The 21,097-nt window shown below is 41.0% G+C and overlaps 1 protein-coding gene across 10 annotated transcripts in view; it reads right to left on the reverse strand.

The window, feature by feature from the left end:
- Positions 1–670: 670 nt before the first annotated feature.
- The window catches only part of nbeaa (neurobeachin a), a 198,082-nt gene continuing 177,655 nt past the window's right edge, over positions 671–21,097 (reverse strand). For 7 of the 10 annotated variants that reach the window (XM_072659426.1, XM_072659422.1, XM_072659423.1 and 4 more), the window contains 19 exons: positions 20,374–20,520; positions 19,513–19,649; positions 17,524–17,641; positions 17,273–17,375; positions 16,104–16,219; positions 15,106–15,218; positions 14,842–14,982; positions 14,060–14,179; positions 13,813–13,965; positions 12,717–12,884; positions 11,992–12,081; positions 9,266–9,458; positions 8,610–8,681; positions 7,924–8,079; positions 7,468–7,638; positions 5,131–5,232; positions 4,650–4,846; positions 3,935–4,086; positions 671–2,743 (listed from right to left, as the gene is read on the reverse strand). In XM_072659426.1, coding sequence (XP_072515527.1) covers positions 2,653–2,743; positions 3,935–4,086; positions 4,650–4,846; positions 5,131–5,232; positions 7,468–7,638; positions 7,924–8,079; positions 8,610–8,681; positions 9,266–9,458; positions 11,992–12,081; positions 12,717–12,884; positions 13,813–13,965; positions 14,060–14,179; positions 14,842–14,982; positions 15,106–15,218; positions 16,104–16,219; positions 17,273–17,375; positions 17,524–17,641; positions 19,513–19,649; positions 20,374–20,520 — 2,540 coding nt within the window. In that variant the 3' untranslated portion in view covers positions 671–2,652. The remainder of the gene's footprint in view (positions 2,744–3,934; positions 4,087–4,649; positions 4,847–5,130; positions 5,233–7,467; positions 7,639–7,923; positions 8,080–8,609; positions 8,682–9,265; positions 9,459–11,991; positions 12,082–12,716; positions 12,885–13,812; positions 13,966–14,059; positions 14,180–14,841; positions 14,983–15,105; positions 15,219–16,103; positions 16,220–17,272; positions 17,376–17,523; positions 17,642–19,512; positions 19,650–20,373; positions 20,521–21,097) is intronic. The other 3 variants (XM_072659429.1, XM_072659427.1, XM_072659421.1) reach the window with 1 other exon arrangement.

Here is a 21,097-nt window from a genome sequence, read left to right on the forward strand (position 1 = left end):
TCCAAAAATACACTAGATGGGCAAAAGTATTGGGACACACCTCTTAATCATTGAATTCAGGTGTTTCATTCAGTGCCATTACCACTGGAGTATAAACCCCAGCAACTAGCCATGCAATCTGCATTCACACGCATTAGTGAAAGAATGGGTGCTTCTAAAGAGCTCACTGAATTCCAGCATTAAGATGGCACAGTTGCACATCTGTAAAAATGTTTCCCTCTTTGATATTCCACCATCAACTGTGAGTGGTATTACTGAACAGTGAAAGTGTTTAGGAACCACAGCAACTCAGCGACTGATTTACAGAACAAGCTCGCTGAGTGCTGAACAGCTAGGAGCATTCATGGCCTGCATGCAAGCCTTACACCACTAATCACAACAGCAAGTGTTGGATGGAGTGGTGTAAAGAACACCACCACTGGACTCTGTTCTGTGGAGTGACTGATCACGCTTCTCTATCTGGCTGTCTAATAGAACTGCAAAGTTGGACCAACTCTATATTAATACCTATGGCTTTAGAATAGGGCATCATAAAAGCTCCTGCAGGTGTAATGTGTAGGTGTCCTAATACTTTTGTCCCTAAGTGTATCTCTAACATACTTTACGACCAGTCATAATTAAAGTGGACATATACAAATAAACAATGAAAAAGGAAGCGACACCTGAGAGGGATGTTTTGGTTGGTTTTATTGTAAATACGACAAAAAGGAAACCATTTTATTTTACAGTTATTGATTTTTATATATTGGCATGAAGTAATATTTCAACATTTGAAGAGACACCTCCTGTGAGTTTCTGGCTTATTCAAGTTGCAGCAAATGCATGAAACAGCAGATGGGGGAGCCAAGTTCATCAGGTAAGATTTGTACTCTAAATAAAATGTCCTTCTTTGACTTTTCCCACCAATAACTGTACCTCTCCTCTCTGCAAATGATACACAAAATAATAAATTAAACATATGCAATGATCAAATCCACCACACCAAATAAAAAGAACAAAAATATTTAGCAAATGTACAAAGTAAATCAAATGTACAGTACTAACCACTCACCTAAATCACTGACAGATTTGCTATTTAACTACTGCATCTCTGTCTCAGTCATATGCATGGCCGTGGTCAACGACCAGGCCCAAAAAAAAACCAAACAAACAAAAAAAAAAGTTCTTTGCATAATTTATTATTCACTGTTTTTTTTCTTGTAACTTTCAGCTGACTTGTGTCATTTACATCTTTGCGAGAAATAAAAGGATACATGAGATTTTTAGTCTCATAATGTAGATCCAAAAATATTGTTTTAGGAGGATGAGGGAGAGGAGAAAACAAACGGCGTCATATTTAAGTGTATAATGTTCTCTAAATAGCTTTAATACTCGTATAAACCAAGCTTCCCCTCCTCAAAAGCTATATGATTGATTTATAGTTCTCTCCTGGCTACAAAGTTATGATATTGCTTACTGTGGTTGTGGTTGTACAACATAATCATCACACATGATTTTAATATTGATCAAATACAACAAACATCGATGCACAACTCATACAATGGAGGGGGGAAATGGGCCTAAATGTGGCTGCTGTCGATCAAAAAATAAAATCGTTACACTAATAATAAATTACGGCATGTTATTGGTGCAAAGTGCCATTACAAAAAACTTCAACATTAATTTTTTTTTTAATCATAAATAATTCGTGTGTGAGTGTGTGTGTGTGTGTGTGTGAGAGTGAGGGTTACTTTTTTTTTTTTTTTTTTTTTTTTAATTCTTCACTCCATTAAGTCCCTCTTACATGCCTGTCTGCTCTAGCCATCACATTATGTACATATATGACAAAACAGTTACCAAATATACAAAGAGGAAAACGAAGCTCGTTTTCTGATAGAACGTCATCTCCAGTGTACTGGCCGCACTCATTTCACATCTCCACCTTTATCATCATCATCATCATCATCGCAGTATGCGTAGTCATGTCATTATTAATACACGTTATTTTACATACAGCAGGTCGTTAAAATTAAAGGTGATGGGACCATCCATACGGGAAGGGGGTGGGGGAATACAAGGACCTGCGCTCTCCCCTCGCAGGGAGGAGGACCTGCTGGGCCGCAGTGAGGACAGATTTCATATTTACAAAGACTACGTTCAGCCCGGACTCCCGGACTCCCCTACCCCACCAACCAAAACCAGAGTAAAAGCATTCTTTGTTTTGTACCGTTTGGCGGTTCGAGTCTTTGAGGGTAACTGCAGTACGAGACTCGCTCTCCTCTGTCTAGGGTGGTGCTCAGGGTGGGTTTGTGGTCATGTTTATGTTTATGTGATCACAGTTTGCAAACGAGGACTTCAGGCAACCTATGTGAAAAGGGGAAGACCACCCAAAAAAAACCCTAAAAACAAAAAAAACCCCAAATGAACCAACAAACAGAAACAGTCCTAAAGATCTAGGTTACAACAGAGATAGCTTTTATGTTCAACGTCTTTTCACTCGGTGTGACGATCCATTCGCTCTATTCCAGAACATCGACACGCTCTGCAGTTCCACAAACCTCTCGACGGACTAGCGGAGCGTGAGTCAGTAGGAATTCTCCCAGCTGATTCTGTGGCCAGCAGGCTGTAGACTAGGCCTCCTCTTTCCTCCTACTCTTCTCTCTGTATCTGTTCTCAGTATCTGTTCTGGTGCTCATAGTGCCAGCGGTTGAAATCGATGTTGAATGCCACGATGCTCCCAGAAGCCATTCCAGTGATTAGAGTTCTGTGCACAGAAAGGTAGAATACGGTCAGCAAAACATCTGTACACTTTTACAATTGCAAACAATGTTAAAAGGATGATTCCGGCTGTTCATGCGGATTACTGTGATGCTGAAGAGGGTCTTTCTTTATTAAATAGTTCATTTCATCAATAATTCTTTCAGATTTTTTACCACATTTTCTACCCAAAACTAGCACGTCACATGACATGACACATGTAAAGTTAGCCACCACCTCTTTCTGAACTGCTAGGTAGCCAGTGCGGCTTCCCAGCTCAGAAACAACAGCTAACAGACGCCTCTGCTGACCATCATCACACTGGGAGAAAGGAAGGCCAGTTGTGCTCTCTTGAACTCTAGTTGCTCATGGCAAGCAGCCTGACCTGGGATTCGAACCAGGTTCTCCTTAGCATGCCTTAGTCCCACCCCTCCTTCCTTGCAGACCATTCATAACATATGTGTAGGTAAGTAGTTTTAACCAACATATGGAAATTGACACATCTATTCATCATGATTGGATGACCAGTCACAAGTGGTCAAGCAGTTCAGACTGAAATGTAGAGAACAGGCTGTTAAGCCTGGGACATGGAAAATGATAAAAAGTTGTATGGAGCATTTCAGCCTGCACATCTGCGGCAGTCTGGCATCTGTGTCCATTTACATATTTCAGTAATTGAGGCTCAGCTGGGATAAGGGATGTAGAAATATATGGAATACAGGACTTTATAACATATTGCATGGACTCTTAATATATATAATTAACTATATCATAGTTGTTATTCTAAAGTATTGTGCAAATGTTTAGGAACGCCTGGTCAAATGTTGATTTTCTAAGTGAAAAAACTGAACAAATCCTCTACATCAAAATACCTCAATTATTATTATTTTTTTTTTTTACATTTTTAACATAATTATGTTCTTGTATTTTTTTTTTACATATTTGACAAAAAAGACATTTAATGTGCCATTTTTGTAAACATTTAAAATAACTCATTTGATTTCCTCAACAAAATGTAAGAAAAATAAAAACTGTAACAAGTAAGCTACCTGATATCACCTTTTGACAAAGATGACACTTTGCGGAAATTACTGGCAAAAGTTTATAAACTGATAATGCTACAATCTCAACTAATAAAGCCATAACTTGTTTAATCTTGACCATCAGTAATATCCTGCGGGATAGGGATGTTTCTCACCTCTGGTCATGAGACAAGTCCATGGCTCTGATGCCTGCGTCACAGCCGGGGTAAATGTAGAGCTGTTTGAAATCGCAGGCCTGCCACACCTCCACCACACCGTTGTCCCCTCCCGTCACCAGGTTCTGCCCATCACTGCTTAGCAGGATAGCCTGAGAGATACAGAGACGGAGATGCTTTTCACTGTGTTATCTGGATGATGTGACACAGCCTTGTACAGTTGCTTATAGGTAAATTCACATTTTGGGTAAGCCATACTGTATCGGAGTACCAGTGCTGATTTGGGTTACCCAAATCAGGTGTCGAGGTACCAAGTGTACTTAACTGGGATCTGTATGGAAAGCTTGTGCAGACCACTGACTGGTTAAACAGTCATTATACATGCACTGGAGTCACATAGCTACTGTTCAGCTACAGTCATTTTCCACAAATTCCACATCATAGAAGCTTCACGCTTGTTCTGAACAGTAACGCATCTTTCCGTCCTTGCTTCAGCCTCTTTAGTTGGCAATCAAGTCGTTATCCCTGCAGTGAGGCTCCCAAAGCAGACAGAGGACCTCTTCTTACTCTCAGGACTACTGTTTAGAGCTGGAAAACGGATAGAAGCACTCCAGCAGGATATGGGTAGTTCTGGATTCCGAGTAGGAGGCACACTATTTGGTGAAAAAAGGGGCGACTGATTGCTTTGCAGTGTGTGTGGAGTGCTTGCTCTTACTCTAGTGGAGTCGTTGACTTCCATCTGAGCCAGGAGTTTGCCGTTGATGCTGAAGTTACAGAAGCGCCCCCTCTCGTAGTAGATGATGCAGTGTCCCTCACTGGACACAGAGATCAGTCGTGGCCGCACGCAGTTCTCTGGCCCCTCCAGAGCCCTCAGCAGGTCTCCCGTGATGGTGTGCACCAAACACGGCCCCTCTATGATAACAACAAACACACAGAACACAGAACAAGTGCAGCAAAAGTGCTTTTAAAAAAATGTTACAAAAAACAGAATGTTGTGGATAATCTCTGGTCAGTTCTTTACATGTTAGCTTTAAAGTGCTAATCTAAGACCCATTAAGAAGTTCATAAGGCATGCAAAACCTGCCAATTTACTGTATTACATATAGGACAGTTACCCCGATGAATCATACAGAAGTATCTGTTTGATACAAAGGAGTTGTGAGAGTGAGAGTGAGAGCGGTGTTATTCAGACTGACCTTTGGCTCCACTGATGACAAGTCCCAGCTCAGCACACACGGACACACACACCACCTCATGGTCGTGACCAGTCAGAACTGCTCGGGGAGCTGGATAATCACCTAATCATGAAAAACCACCACAATCAAACCCAGACTGAGAAACTACCAAACAAACAGCTCTTCACACACATTACACTGGTCTCACACAGGTGTCCCTGATTTTAGTGCAGTTATAAAATAAACATGAAAATCTCATTCATTGGTATTTGTTTATGCAGCTCATGAGCTGATTTTTAAACAGAAATCATGCTTGCTTCAGGGTTTGGGATTTTTTTTTAATGTTTGTATTGGGGATGTGCATAGGCACTCATACTCTGTTCACTGTTAACTGTCAATATTAGGGGATTCATTAGGTTTCCTCAGGGCGATGATGGAGAAATTATTTAGGCCAAACAGTGACTTTGCGTTTTAATAGAACTTTATGAAGTGAGTATTTTACAATCTGTCACTCTGAAATTTGGGCACAATCATACATGAGTCAAAGGTGCATTTTGTGAGGATGTGACCGAGCCCTGCTGAAGGGGTGGGGGGGTGGGCAGCCTGGCTAGCTCAGGTTTTCGAGTTGGATGGCGTAGCTGGTCTACAAGCATGATCAACATGACCAAGCTTGAATGAGATGGTGGACCAGCATGACCAAGCTGTATTCCGCTGGGTCTCCATTGCATTGTTCTACTGCTTTTCCCCTCTTAATCCCAGCGCAAACCCCTCAAAAGGTAAGCCTACAGTGTTTTTCTCCCTTCCCTGCTGTTTATCAATTAATATTTAACTCTCATGGATACTTAAATATTCTAAATAGTCTGAAAACATATATCTATTTTTTAAACGTGTCAGAAATAAGAGTCAAAAGCAAAGTATTTACATTTCAACTGTACAGCAACTACAGTTGTGTTCAAATAATAGCAGTGTGTAAAAACATTAGTAAAGCAGAAAATCTTTATAGTAGTTTTTATTTCCATGCATTGGGAACATTGCATACTGTTTTCCAAATCAAAACACGAAGAAATGTTTATAATTTTTAACTACTTTACAGAAAATAACAAAAAATTAAAATTGGACTGTTAAAAAAAAAATAGCAGCGTCTCCATTTGTCTTTATAAACTCAAAATATGTACTCTTTTTTTTTAGGATTTAGCATTCCTGTGAATCACTAACCTAATATTTAGTTGAATAACCACAGTTTTAGAACTGCTTCACATCTGTGTTGCATAGAGTCAACCAACATGACCTGTTCAAGTATTCTGATATATGCAAACTGGTCCATGATCCCTGGTATGCGGTAAATAGCCCCAGCACCATAGTAAGAGAAACATGCCCATATTATGATGCTTGCACCACCATGCTTTACTGTCTTCAGAGTGTACTGTGGCTTGAATTCAGAGTTTGAGGGTCGTCTGACAGACTGGCTGTGGCCCTTGGACCCAAAAAAAACAATTTTACTTTCATCAGTCCACAATATGTTTCTCCATTTCTCTTTAGGACAGTGAAGGTGTTCTTTGGCAAATTGCATCTGCTTCAGTACATGTCTTTTTTTTTTTCTTTGCAGGGACTTCTTGCTAATAGATTAGCTTTACACAGGCGTCTTCTCACTGTCACAGTACTCACAGGTAACTTGAGACTGTCTATGATCATCCTGGAGCTGATCATTGGTTGAGCCTTTGCCAATCTGGATTCTTCGATCTATTAGAATGATAGTCTTGCGTTTTCTTCCACGTCTCTCTGGTTTTGCTCTCCATTTTAAAGCACTGGAGATCATTTTGGCTGAACAGCCTATTATTGTCTGCACTTCTTTATAAGTTTTACCCTTTCCAATCAACTTTTTAATCAAAGTTCGCTGTTCTTCTAAACAAAGTCTCGAACGACCCATATTTCTCAGGCTTTCAAGGAGAAATGCATGTACAGCATGTGCTAGCTTCACCCTTAAATAAGGGCCGCCTGATTCACACCTGTTTCCTCACAGAATGATTGACCTCACTAATTTAACTCCACGCTGCTATTATTTTGAACACACCCCTTTCAATTAATTATTCAAATACACAGACTCAAGAGCATGCATATCATGAATGCTGAGTCTGTTGGTTTTCTAAGAATCTACTGCACCAACTGGTACATTGCTTGTCATGTGGTAATATCATTTATACCAAAAACAGTGATTATCTGGTTAGTCATATTGGACTGCTATTATTTTGAACACAACTGTACATACAGCAGGGTTTGTATGACACAAATGTATTAAAGCAACTCATCGTCACTGTGGTCAGAAATGAAGCATGTGCAGTGTACTGTCTGTGAACTCACTGTTGTTTGGATTGTCTCCGATGATGTGGTGCCGCCCACTCCAGTACCACAGCAGCAGTGTGGCGTCTCGAGAGCCCGACACAATGTAACAGTCTCCCCCAATGTAAGATTCAGATCGGGCCAGACACGTCACCACGTCCCAGTGGCCAAACACGATCTGAGTCAGTTTACCTGAGGACACAGCCGACCAGCAGAGTCAGAATCACATTCAGATTCAGTGTACAATTATAGCATGATTCAGGACTGCAGCTGATGTGCACTGAGCTGCATTAGAACACAACAGAGCACAGCACTCTTTCGCTATTCAGTTTTTAGATTAATATATTTAGAGGAATCATTCTCAGTCTTTAGATTAATACAAAGTACTGTGCCAGACACAGGCTATAGAATGAGCTACAGAGAAGCCTGAAAGACACGCTAATGTGTGCACACACATATACGAATACATTTACACACCTGTCTCTGTGGAGTACACCCGGAAACTCTTGTCCCAGAAACCGCAGACCAGAATGTAGCGATTGTCAGCAGTGACCACGAAACAGTGTGTGTTGATCTGAATGCTCTGGTCCACAAGATCAGTGATCTGTCTTTTATTCACTCCAGAGTTATTAGCTGAGGTTGTTGGAAACAGAGGAAAGAAAAGTGTGGAATTACAGATAACAAAGAGGTGATCACAGTGTAGGCATAACTGAGGTTAACAACACCATGCTGTCAGTGCTGATCCGTCAATGAATAATCTATACACAAAGCAAAATGTGCTCAGATTTTTATTATTTATTATTTATATTATATATTTGTCTTCTTATTATAAATGATCTGAATAAAACTTCAGTGCTTCAGTACAAAAGAATAAAAAGAAGCATTTGGGAGAGAAAAAAAAATCTAATGATCTAATAAGTTGTAATTATAATAACATATTACATAATACATAATATATAATACAATATTTTTATATTAATATGTTATGGACATGAAATAGGCAATAGTTCCATATCTTCAATATAGAGTATAAATACAAAAAGCTGCTTCAATCTTTTTCAGTAGAAATCAAATCAAATCAAATCATTTGTTGGTCCAAGGATCAAATATGATTTATTATTCCATTATAAACACAATTCCATTATAAAATTGATCCATGTTACCTATCAGAGGATCCATCTCAATGGGTAGGTGATGAGCCTGCTCCAGTGAGTATCCTGGGGCTCCCCTGAGACCTAGTAATAAAATAAAATAAAAAAAGCAACAACAAATTATTAATAATTAAGACACAGTTCCAGTCAGAACCATTAACACATGTACTCCTGAAGGGTTTTTCCCCAGAAGACAAAAGACATCAGAACTAAAATGACACATGGAGTCACACAGTGACCAAAACTGTTTATTATTATTATTATTACTACATAATTTAAAACAGGACTGAAGCAGGAATATGCAGAGTACTTGTAGGCTTCTGAAAATGACCTATTTGGGTCAAATGACATTTTGTTGAATTTCTTCCTTTATTTTCTTTAATAGAAGTAAGTATTAAGTATTTCACTTAAATATCAATGAAATTACCCCCAATTTGTGTTTTCAATGAATGTAACAATAAGCATCAACTTTACAATCTGTCTTACAAAAGGATTCCAAGGGTTTGTTTCATTTGTTAGATCAGAAAAACAAACATTCAGCCAAGTGCGTCCAACCTCTTGGAGCTCTGTATGTGTACAGTGTGAAGAACCCTGTATATGATGAGTGTTAAAGCTTAGAGCTGACACTGCTGGCTGTGTTAGGGGTGGTGAGGTACAGCAGTGCTCACCGACAGTGTTGTGCCAGCGGTTGACAGCGAACAAGCGGCTGCAGGTGACCGTGACTGCGGCAGGCACGCTCAGGTGAGGTAGCGTGTTTGCGGCCACGTGTGTCACCGGAGAGTTAGAGGGAAACTTCAGCACCATGATCACATCCTGCTGCATCTGATCCTTAAACATGAGCGGACTCTGAGGAAGGAAACACTGATGAAAAGAAAGAGAGCGAGAGAGGCGGGCAGGCAGACAGAGAGAGAGAGAGAGAGAGACGCAGCCAAAGAGGTAGAAAAGGAGGGTGAGGAGGAAGAGGGGAGAGGAGGAAGAAGGTAAAGAGGAAGGAAGGAGGAGGGAAAAAGAGGAAGGAGAGAGGTATGTTAAAGTGGAACCATACGAGGTAAGGATGAGGAGCTTTAGGGGTGGGAGAACAGGGACAGGGGTTAGGTCTGATTTGGGTTAGAGGGAGGAGGGTTTGGCTGGTCTAATCTAAGAAAGGCTCTGATGTAGACTATATGTCCAAATGTTTGTGGACACCACTTCTAATGAATGTATTCAGCTACGTTCATTTGTACCCATTGCTGACACATGTGAAAATGCACATATACCTTGTCTACTGATGCTATCTGATGCAATCAGATTCTCACAGCAATGCTCCAAAATCCAGTAGAAAACCTTCCCGGGACAGTGCAGAGAGTTGCTCAAACAAAAGCAGGATAAACGCTTTAATTACCCTTGACTTCAACAATGAATAAGCAGGGTGTCCCAATACTTTTGTCCATATAGTGTATATCATGTGTACACACATGTACACTGTACTTCCAAATGTTAACACCTACTCATTTGTTTTACATTTTGCTTCAGTAACAGCCTCTGCCCTTCTAAGAAGGCCACATACTAGTACACTAGGATCCTGGATCACTGCTGTGAGGATTTGATTGCATTTATCCACAAGAGCATTAGTAAGATCAGATCGACTAATGGATGTTTAAACATTACCCAGCTCATTTTGAGGGTATTCAACCAACACAGTTCCACTGTACTGGGGGATGTGAGGTGGTACAGCTTCCTATTGCCAATGCTTTTCTATGAAGATGAAGACTTGCTTTTTCTATAAAACTGTGTGTGCAGTGGAACAGTTTTGTAATACACAGTTTACCAAAAAAATAGCTGAATTTACTCATTAAAAAGGGGAGTCCATTACATAGAGTGGGGCAGACATCTAACATTTGATCATTATGTTATAGCCACTGCTTGCTTAATAACCTATTTTTATCACATTCTTCAGTTGGTCTTGTGAAAGCAAGAATCCCACATCATCCATGCATCACCTGGTTTCTAATATCCAGAATGTATGCTTTGTGAAGGTGAACTAAAGTCAGCTTACTCCATATATTATATATAAATATATATAGGCATGGACTCCACAAGACATTTGCAGCAGATCCTACAAGTAAGTTGTGATGTGGGGTCTCTAGGAGCATCAATGTGCCTTAGATGCCAATGACCCGGTCACCGGTTCATCAGTTGTCGTTATGGTAGGTACATCAGGCAGGTAAGACCCATCCTCTGACCCGGTCGTCTAGCCATCACAATCTGGTTTCTCGTCAAAGTGGCCAAGATATTTAGTTTTGCCCATTTTTCCTGCTTTTAACACATCGTCATCTGAGGTTTGTATAAAATATTCAGGATCGAAGTGGCATACTTGGTGTTTTTTTTTTTTTTGTTTTGTTTTTTTTTGACAGCATTTCCTGCTTACACCAGGTACAGTTTTCATTACAGACCATTTACGTTCGTGTACATCCAAGTCGGAGACATTACAAATAAATGTTTGTTGGAAACGAGTAAGAAAGAGAACTTTTGAGATCCTGCTGGTGTGGAATTTGTGATGTGATGTGAGTGTAAATGACTCCCCCTTGTAGAGAATCTCCAACCTACTAACCACAGCTTAGTACAATAACCTACACAGAGCCTGTTGAAGATTCTGCAAAAGAACCTCTAAGCAGAGTCACTGACAATTCCAAACCTGACGATGTGTTTATACTTGATGCACTGTTAAATCTTAGCCCTGGATTATATGACAGAAGTCTGCAAGTAGAGGTCTGCACAAGGCGGGTGTGTCTGTGAGTCCTGCAATAACTAGTGGGCAGGATTAAATCTGCGGCACCATGGTCATAGTGGGCAAACATCCTGCAGGTTGTGGGTTAAAACGGGTGGGTAATATCTCTCACTGGAAGAAGCAGAGCTTATAGGTCACTGGCTGCTTGTGGAAGCAGGAAGCAGGGATAAATACACTGCAAGTTAAAGTTAAACCACATGTTAAAGCTGTAAAGACTGCAATTCTAACGGTGACTAGTTTTGAAACACTGTGATAGAGTGTGGTACAGTGTGGAAGTGTGCAGTTTGGCAGACAGCCCCACTAAATGAAGCGCCAGACAGAAAAAATTGAAATAACACACGTTGGGAGGTCTGCACAAAGTCTCAACTCTAACAGCAAGAATACCTGACCGTCTGAGCAGCTTGTTTGGTGCACACCAAACTTCGATAAGCCGCATTTTCACTTACTCCAACGAACCGCACTAACAGAGCAATCGCACCAGGGTTCATTTTAATCAAGCCAAAGCTGAGAAGCATAAAATCAAGTAATCAATTTTAATCTAATAATTGGGACAGTCCTAATGTTGTGCTATATAACATCATAGGAATGTAGTATAACGCATAAAATGAGTGGAGAGCTCAGTCTCACCAGATGCATGGCTGAGCTGCGCGGAGGATGGGGCTCGATCAGCAGCTGAGAGGGTACCTGTCCGAAGGTCTGGATCTGGGTCTCCATGGACTGAAGAAAAGTGAGAAAGAAAGAGAGAGAAAGTGTGTGAGAGCATGAGAGAGGGAGAGAGAGAGAGAGAGTGCTCCAAATAGGTAGCTGTAAAAGAGCCAGCAGCTGAAGCTGAAGTGTTGATCAGTGCCCGTGTGTCTCTTCCAGCTTTGTCTGCCTAATTAGACAAGCAGACAATAGAGCTTTCACATGAGGACCAGAGATGGAGTGTGAGGCCTCTGGCAATGCTGAGAGCCAGCAATAATGGGAGAAATAGAAAACAGAAACAAGAACAGGAAGCAAGAGAGAGGGGGTGGGGAAAAGGCAGGTAACAGAACAACCTGGATGAAGAGAACGCACTGCATTGTACTACGCAAAATAGGCTGAGAGGCTGTCTGAGTTGAGGGTCAGAGAAAAGAACAGCACTGAAAGCTGGCCTCCACGCTGTTCAGCTGAACTAGAAATTACACTGCTGCAGAACAAAGGCAAAAGACAGTAATCGAGGACACTAAACACGTTTTAGTGATTTGGATTTCAGCCCTCATAGGAAAACCGTGTAGGAGGTGGATCACTGAAGCCTGATTCTCTTCTAACTACGTAGGAGGAATGAGTAGAGGAATTGTGTTTGTACCCATGTGTGTGTGTGTCTGCCTCACCTCTCTGAGCTGCAGGTCTGTGATGGTGTCCAGGTTGATAGAGCCTTCGTAGGACATGTAGTGGAACACGTTGAGCGCCCTCACTGCTTCCGGTCCTCTCTGCTTATAGCCAAAGATCAGGTCGATCCACTGGTGCAGCTGGCATGACACAAACTCGCTCTCCAGTGCCTGAGACGGACCACAGCAGTTAGTGAGGTTTGTAGGAATGTAACGATACACAAAACTCAAAATTCAATTCGCTAAGATACAACGATTGCTGTATTGGGAATTCTATCCTATCCAGACAACATTAGGAGTAATATGTTAATGTTCACATCATTCGCTCTCTAATGCACCCTTTGACTTAAAAATAAATAAGTTTTCCCTATCATTCTGCACTCAACAACCCATCATGAGAAAGTGAAATTATAAAATATTGCATTGACATAAGTATTCAGTGCCTTTACTCAGTACTTAAAACACCTTTGGCAGCTCCATACAGCCTCCAGTATTCATGGGGATGATGCCACAAGGTTTGCTGTCTGGCTGTCGGTGGACAGGCATTTTTAGGTCTCTTCAGAGGTGTTTGACTGGGTTCAAGTAAGGGCTCTGCCTGGGCCACTTGTTCTTGGTCATCTCTATTACCAAGCCCCTTCTCCCCTGATTACTTACTTTAGTACGGCAGGCAGCTCTAGAAAGAGTCTTGGTTGATCCAAACTTCTTCCATTTAAGAATTATGGATGCCACTGAGCTCTTGGTAACTTTCAGTGCAGTAGATGTTTTTTATAGCTCTCTACAGAGCTCCTCTTTCCTTCTCATCGTTTGGTTTTTGCTCTGATATGCATTGTCAGCTGTAAGACCTTATATAGACAGGTGTGTGTCTTTCCAAATCATGTCCAATCAACGGAACCTACCACAGTTGGACTCCAATCAAGATGTTAAAGAGCAATGGGAGGACCCCAGAGCTAAATTTCAAGTGGTCTGAATGCTTATGTCCATGTGAAATTTTAATAAATGTGCAAATAAATTCTAAAATTGAGTTTTTACTTGTTCAGAAGTTCAAGTTGGTGAAAACACTCATTGCATGTGGATGTCCGACACAGTTCAATTTCCTTACCATCCTGTTGATGCGAACAAAGTCCTCTGGCTTTTTGGCCCAGACCGGCAGCTCAACGTCACTCACAGGTGTGCGATCCTCCCTCAAGCCCAAATCATAACCATTACTGTTCACAAACATCTCCGGGAGGTAGTAGAACTCAGGGATCAACTCCTGTGCAGCAAAGACATTTAAACAACCATGAAAAGGGTAGGGGGTTCTAGGTGGTAACAATGGAATAGCAGTTCATTTGGCCATTCTGTCTCACCTTGACATCGGACGTGTCCCTCTGGCAGCTCCTCCAAGAGCGCATGATGCCAGAGAATGTTCTGTCCGGGTGGTCAAACTTCTTTTCATTCCCGTTCAGGTAAAAGGTGGTGAAGGGCTCCTAACACAGTAGACACAGAGAGCGAAAGTAGGAAGATCGAGTTTAAGTAGATCTCATTTTCAGTTCAACCCTCTTTGATTAAACTGGTGTCTTATCATAACTAAGTCTATATATATATATATATATATATATATATATATATATTCTGATTGGCTGTGTTGGCTCATTAAAAAAACGCACAGTCCTTCAGTGTGAATGAGCGGGCGGCTGAACTGCACTCAGAATTTTTAAACTTGATGGTTACATACATCATATGGACAGAAGTGTTGGGACATCTACAAGTTACACCTACAGCTGGTTTAAATCCATAGGCATTCATATGTAGTTGGTCCCTCTTTGCAGCTCTGCAGTTATAGAGTCAGCAGAGCATTGTAGACATTTCTGCATTCTGTGACCCCGCTTTGTAACTTCACATGGTCTGTTCCTTCATGGATAACTTGCTGTGGTTCCGAAACACTTCTACTGTGCAGAAATACCACTAACAGTTGATAGTGGTAGACACTGGCTTGTTAAACCAGTGGCATCCTATTACAGTACCACAGTGGTATTCAGTAAGGGTTTAATGGCTAGTATGTATATCTAATGTACGATAACTATGATTCGGGTGCCGTACACACGTGCAGTACAGTGTAAAAGTCATAGTGTAGAACATGAGAACTCACTATTCTGTGAAGCCACAGTAGGGTGGAGGCAGCCGTGGAGTAGAGGGAGGTGTAGTGATGCGGCGGGGTACCATCCTCCTCCCAAGTCTCGTAGTGCTCTGCATAAAAGGCTGCACGCTTTGGATTCAGGGCTCCGATTGGCTGAGAGAAAGAAAGTGCCGGAAGAGTGAGTGGGATAAAATGTATGTTTCTAAGAACTTGTTTTTGATGACGATCTTGTGTTGATGGGTTCAAAATGTTTCCATTAGGATGGTCAGAATGTACCTTTGACAGGTCCCTGAAGTTGCCAGGCAAAGTGAGGTCCAGTTCCTCAGACTCGTAGTTGGTGAGGACCCAGGGGAAGACTGGGTACTGGTTCAGATCGTTATACGTTCTCCCTGGACACAAAAATTGTGAAAGGTCTTCAGGGCTGCAACAACTAACTGAAGATTAATTATCAATAACATTGATAAAATACTGCCGGAAACAAATCTGGTTACTGATTGGCTGGCTTGCTGGTGTTTCTTTTGAACATCCTTGTAATGTAAAAAAAGGAAGCACAGAGTATATATTGTTTTTGCTGGCGTAACAATTGTGCTCTCTTGGACTCTGGCCACCAATGGCAAACCAGTTTAGCTCGGGATTGGCACCCCCAGGCCATAGTGGCTATTCCATGAACTATTCCTTTACCAGCCATGGATTCACATACAAACACTTGTCTTGTCCGACTGTTTTATACAGATATATAAAAAATAAATATGCTGCAGTAAGAATAAAGAACACATAATGGATGTGGAAGGGGAAATAAAAAAAAAACCCACAGAGGAGCAGCGGTGGAGTGATTGCGGTACACTTTGAGCAGAGAGCGGAAATTACTGCCACTCCACTCACATACTATGATTAGAACAGGATAGAGTCTGGTGTTACAAGGACTGCTAGAGCAGTTTGTAACTCCTTGTAACACCAGACTCCATCTATTTTGTTTTCGGCTCATGAACCATCACAGGCTTTTTTCTTCTCACCATATAATCACTAGTGATCAGTGATGTGTAAGGCTGTCGTTTGTTTTGTAGTTATTGCTATATTAGGCTTTGCAATACGAATACAGCTGAAAGCATTCTGACCAATCACAGTTCCATATGAGTGTTTTTTGTGGCTGATGTAATTAATCAACGTATTTCTGTAATTCACCATAAGCAAATGACTTTGGACGAATGAATGCAGGGTACTAGTATACCAGTATTCGGTCCGGACCACGCTTCTCTCGTGGTGTGCGTGCTCACCTGCGATGGTGTTGAGAAACATGAGGTATTCGAAGTTGGAAATCTCCCGCCTCTGCCAGCGCTGGGTCATGTTGGAGGACTTAAAGAGCTGCCGAGGAGTGGCCAAGGAGATACGCCTGCATGAATGAAAAACAGTCATGTAGATGAGAAACATCAAAAGCAACAATACACAAGTTAATGTCTAGAAGCTCGGTTTTACAGGACTGCCATTGGCTGTGTGTCTACAGTACAGGGTTTAAAGGAAAGACCTTTGTGCAGATACTAGTTAATATTCTGGTGCATTCTGGTAAGTACTTAAAGGGACAGTTTGGTGAAAAATGTGATTAGCACGCTTTATCACTTCCCCCAGATTCAGTGGATCAGCCAGGACATGTTTGATATCGGAATTTTGCTTCTTTACAATAGAACAGGAGACGCTAGGCTAATGTTCCTAACACACACTGGATTTGAATAGTTACCAATCTCACCATACACACCTGAAAACATCTTTCAGCCCAATGAAAACACACTCAGATGTTCCACTATTGTTTAGAACTGCTGATTTTATTCTATAAAAACACTGTAATCAAAAAGGGTACTATATCAATTCTATATACAAATAATTTGTAGATAGTGGAGCACGTATTGTGCTATATACACCACATTTACCACTTCATAATTTATTTTTTATATTACTCTTTTTGGAAGGCCATTACCCCATCCATGTGAACACCATTCATTCAAATGGTTTTCCATCCATAAGAAGAACGCTTTAACCAGTCAAGGAACCATTTAAGCACCCAAATGTGTTGTTCGTGTTCTAGACGTACCACTGCCTTTACTAAACAGCCCCTGAGGAACCCTGTTCAAGCCATTTTAAGTAACTGGAGCCACTTTTGACTCAGCAAAGCATGTGGTATCATTTCATGCACTGCAGTCTACTTTGAAAGTGGCTGCTGAGATGAGATTGGTAACAGTCCAAGTCCAGGGTTTGTTAGCAACATTAGCCTAACGCCTCATTTCTAAACTTAACACATGTTGGATATCAAACTTATCTTGTCTTGGATAACAGACTGCATCTGGTGTAACTGATAAGTGATCAGACTATTCCTCACAAACAAGAGAAAAATCTGATCTAATGTCAGTTCTTATCCTATGCGACACATTATAAATGCTGGACGATGTCCCACCTTGCTTGAGGGAGTCCGTAGCTGGTGCCGACTCCGACTCGGGGTAAACTGTACACCACCTTTTTGACTGTAGCCTGGTCCGGGAAGTTAAACATCACCGATGCTGTGGGACAGAGGGTGTTCAGTTTGCGGGATGAAGGATGAAAGGGTGTGAAGATTGTTTGGCAAATCACAAAAGGTGTACAAAGACCCAGTGTGATCCTTACAGTGAACTATTTGCACTTTCAAATATTACAACTTTCTTGTCTTACTTCTATTGGCCATGAAGACCTCCAGTCCAGTGTTCTGCAGCAGATACCGCCTGGCAAACACTGCCCTGATCTCACTGAACATCCACTTCCCATGGAGACCCTCAGAGTATGCCAACACCTGAACACATACCAAACACAATCAGATCCATTCACTCACACACAGAAGTGGATAGTAACTAGTTACATGTACCTTTTGCTGGATTTGCACTTTCAAATGATCATTTTACTTAATATTTCTACTAAAGAATATTTGTCAGGACAGTAATCAAAGTTTCTTATTTAATTAATATAGTAATATATAATTAATTTAGTTAATATAATTAAGTTTTTTTTTTAATCAAACATCATTACAACCTAATCACACTTTTTCTAGGTTTTTCTTTTAATTCAATACCAAACGGATCCAAAAAGAGAAGAATGGGATGCATGCTTACTTCTTTATTTCTAAGGTTCATCCTTAGTTTGCAAGGCAGGCTGGCTTTTAAATATATATTTAAAAAGTTAATACTGTTAATACTCTTGTCTTTTGGTTAGCCTAGAAGCTGGGTGCCCATTAGTTGATTGAAGTGTTGATTCAGGTGTAGGTTAGCCAAAATGTGAATTGCAGGGGTGGTGCTAACAGCCTGGTGTGGACCACGCTAGCTGAGGCAAGGAGGGAGAACTACAGAAATTTGGGCTAGAGTTCTGGGGGGCTTTGATCGGATGGAACTCAAAGCCAGACCCCCCCCTGCCAGGTAGAGGTTGAGTATAACTGGATCATCAGGAGGAGCAGGGGTGGTGGTGGGGTGCAAGTTTTCGTCATGAGAACGAGAAGGGAGAGGAACGGTTTTATAGCGTGTAGTAATGGAGGGGAGGAGTTTGGTCATGGTCCTCCTCCCAAACTTTCAGTTATTACATAACTCCATTAATTGTAAATATAACAGGGGTGTATGCACTCAGAAATCAGTGCGCTTGCTTTTTTACTTGGGTTCAGCCTTAGTTTGCAGTGTAGACGGGCTTTTGACTATACTTTTAAGTAGATCCTGTTAATCTATCCTGTCCAGGCACAGAAGTGGTGGAACGTACTTCCTCTGAGTGTAGTTCGCTGTCCTCAATAACAGACTAAAGACTCACCTCTTCCTAGAGTACTTAGGCAAAGTGTAGTGTATCTTGAGTGCTGAGGTCTCCATACTGACTTTTGTATTTAGTAGTTGTATCTAAGCTTGGAGGCATCTTTTGGATGCTAGGCTATACAAACTAGCAAAGGATTTTTAACTAAACAGTAAAAATAAACGTAAACAGTAAAGCACTTCTGGAAGTCACTCCGGATAAGAGTTTTTTGTAAATGCCTTGAATGCAATGTAAATGTAAATGAATAGAGGTCAGTACCTATGCTCATACATGCACCAAGAAGTTCCACTGCAGTACTTAATCGCAAATGCATGCAAGTGAGACACTGCTGGTGTGAGTTCATGGCAAATTGCTAATTGCTAAAATGCTAATAGTGTCCCCTGCAGGAGAAACTTAATACTGCAAGTCCATGAGTCCCACAGTTTAGAAAAATACAAAGGTTGTTCTGTGGTTGCTGGAGGTTTCGGTTGTTCTGTGGTTGCTGGAGTTCAGCTATGGGTACCTGTGGGATACCACCAATTATTATATTTTGATAAATGTACAGCTACATCTTTACTGAGGGGATCCTGTACTTAAGCTGTACGCAAGATCCTTATGTCAGTGTTTTAGTGGCTCAAAGGCTAAAAAAATTAATAAATATGGCAACAGTATTTAAAGAGCAAGTCACATCCCTCCACATGCTCTGCTCTGATACACAAAAACGGAACGCAAAAGTTCTCCTCTAGGACATTAATCAACGTTTCAAACTGTTGCCAACATTTGAGTTGGCAGCCAGCCAAGAGTTTGCTGCAGGGGATTTTGCACTCTGACTCTGAGAATTACCGAAGCATAGGTACTGATATGTGAGAAACAAAATGAACGTGGATCAGAGACTCGTACTTTTGCGTCTATCTTCTTGAAGGCGGCATCATCTTCATCCACCTCGAAATAAATCTCGGTGGTGGTGATGGAGAGTGTTCCCCTGGCAACGATCACAGGAGCCACCAGCTGAGCCGGTGTGCTCAGAACCACGGGACCTGAGAGAGACAAGGATATTCATCATCATATCAGCACTCAGACATAAACAGTACAGTGCTCAGGGTTGTACTACACAGATTTGGGCAGATTACATGGTCAGTATAGTGATTTTTTTTTCTAATCCAACACTAATCATTTGTTAATTATAGAATTACACAGCATATTAAACCACAGAATCATCAAGAACAACAAAAAAACTTGAACATTAATCTGTTCAAATAAAGATCAAATTAGTCAAGTGTGTTATACACTGTCAGTTGCTGAATAAGGTTGATGAGTGCAGCTGCCGTGCAGCCGGTAATTAGTTCATTTAGTGAATCAGCTTTTGAATGGCGAGTGTCTCATCAGCAGCAGCTTTCATCAGCTGTGGAGGAAGCCTCTCTACACTCTTGTGCAGATTCAAGAGCAATTTCTACCCAAAAAGCTTTCGGCTTCTTGTGTTTGTTAGGGTACCCATGAGTTTTAGAAGGAAACTTGCCTCGGGAGGTAAATACTCTGGGACGAAAAGACACTAGAAATAAAGTACATTTACAAACATTTACAAACACAGCAAATAAAAACAAACTAAAATGCAATATCCAAGAAGAGCTCATCTGGGGATGGGGCAAAAACACTTTAGTCTGATCTAGGTTGGCTTATCATTTCGCTTCTAAGACTTTCAGGAAGATTCAATTCTTAGATCATGGCTTGAAAGGTTTCTTTACTTCAGAGTAGGTAAGATACCTGCAAGATTGTCAAGCTCCTTCTCCTGCAGCAGGCTTACTGCATCGTCATCCCCCTCCAGCATTAGCTCGGTCTCCGGGTTCTGGCTGACCACAGACTGGCTCCGAAACGTCTTTTTCGACTTCTTGTTCTCCTCTTCTTCAGGAGCTGAGGACACAGTGGTGACCAAAATCATTCCCAAACTACCACCAACAGGATGCTGGAAAAATACCATCCCAACCTAATTACCAACTGCATCAACAGAGTTGGAAAATCTACCAAATCTAACAAACTGGACAATGTTATTGCAGTTATTTGAAACTAACCAATTAACTGACTACACCTCTCCTAACAAGGTGCACACAAATATAGACGTATATAATATAACATGAATAACAAACTTCTAAAAAAAATTTTTTTTATTTTCTTATCAGGTCAAATAGGCATATTTTTTCCCTATCTCTCCGCATTGGTGAACATATTTGTGAAGCAAACATAAGTGATGCACTCACAAGATTCACTGGAAGCTGTACTGGGAGCTGTACTACTTTTACACACACTGACTTTATTAGTATTTTTTATAAAGAGCCACACTTTTATTACACTTTGTTTAGTGTAAGTTCTATCTGTTCTCTCCTCTGTACCAGTTCAGGTTACTCACTGGACCTCACTGGGGCTTAAATGTCCAAAAATCTAGAAAAACATTGGGGTATTCTAAAACTTCTAAACGTACAGACTATAACTA

Source organism: Salminus brasiliensis, chromosome 16 (genome assembly GCF_030463535.1).
Source record: "Salminus brasiliensis chromosome 16, fSalBra1.hap2, whole genome shotgun sequence".
NCBI lineage: Eukaryota > Metazoa > Chordata > Actinopteri > Characiformes > Bryconidae > Salminus > Salminus brasiliensis.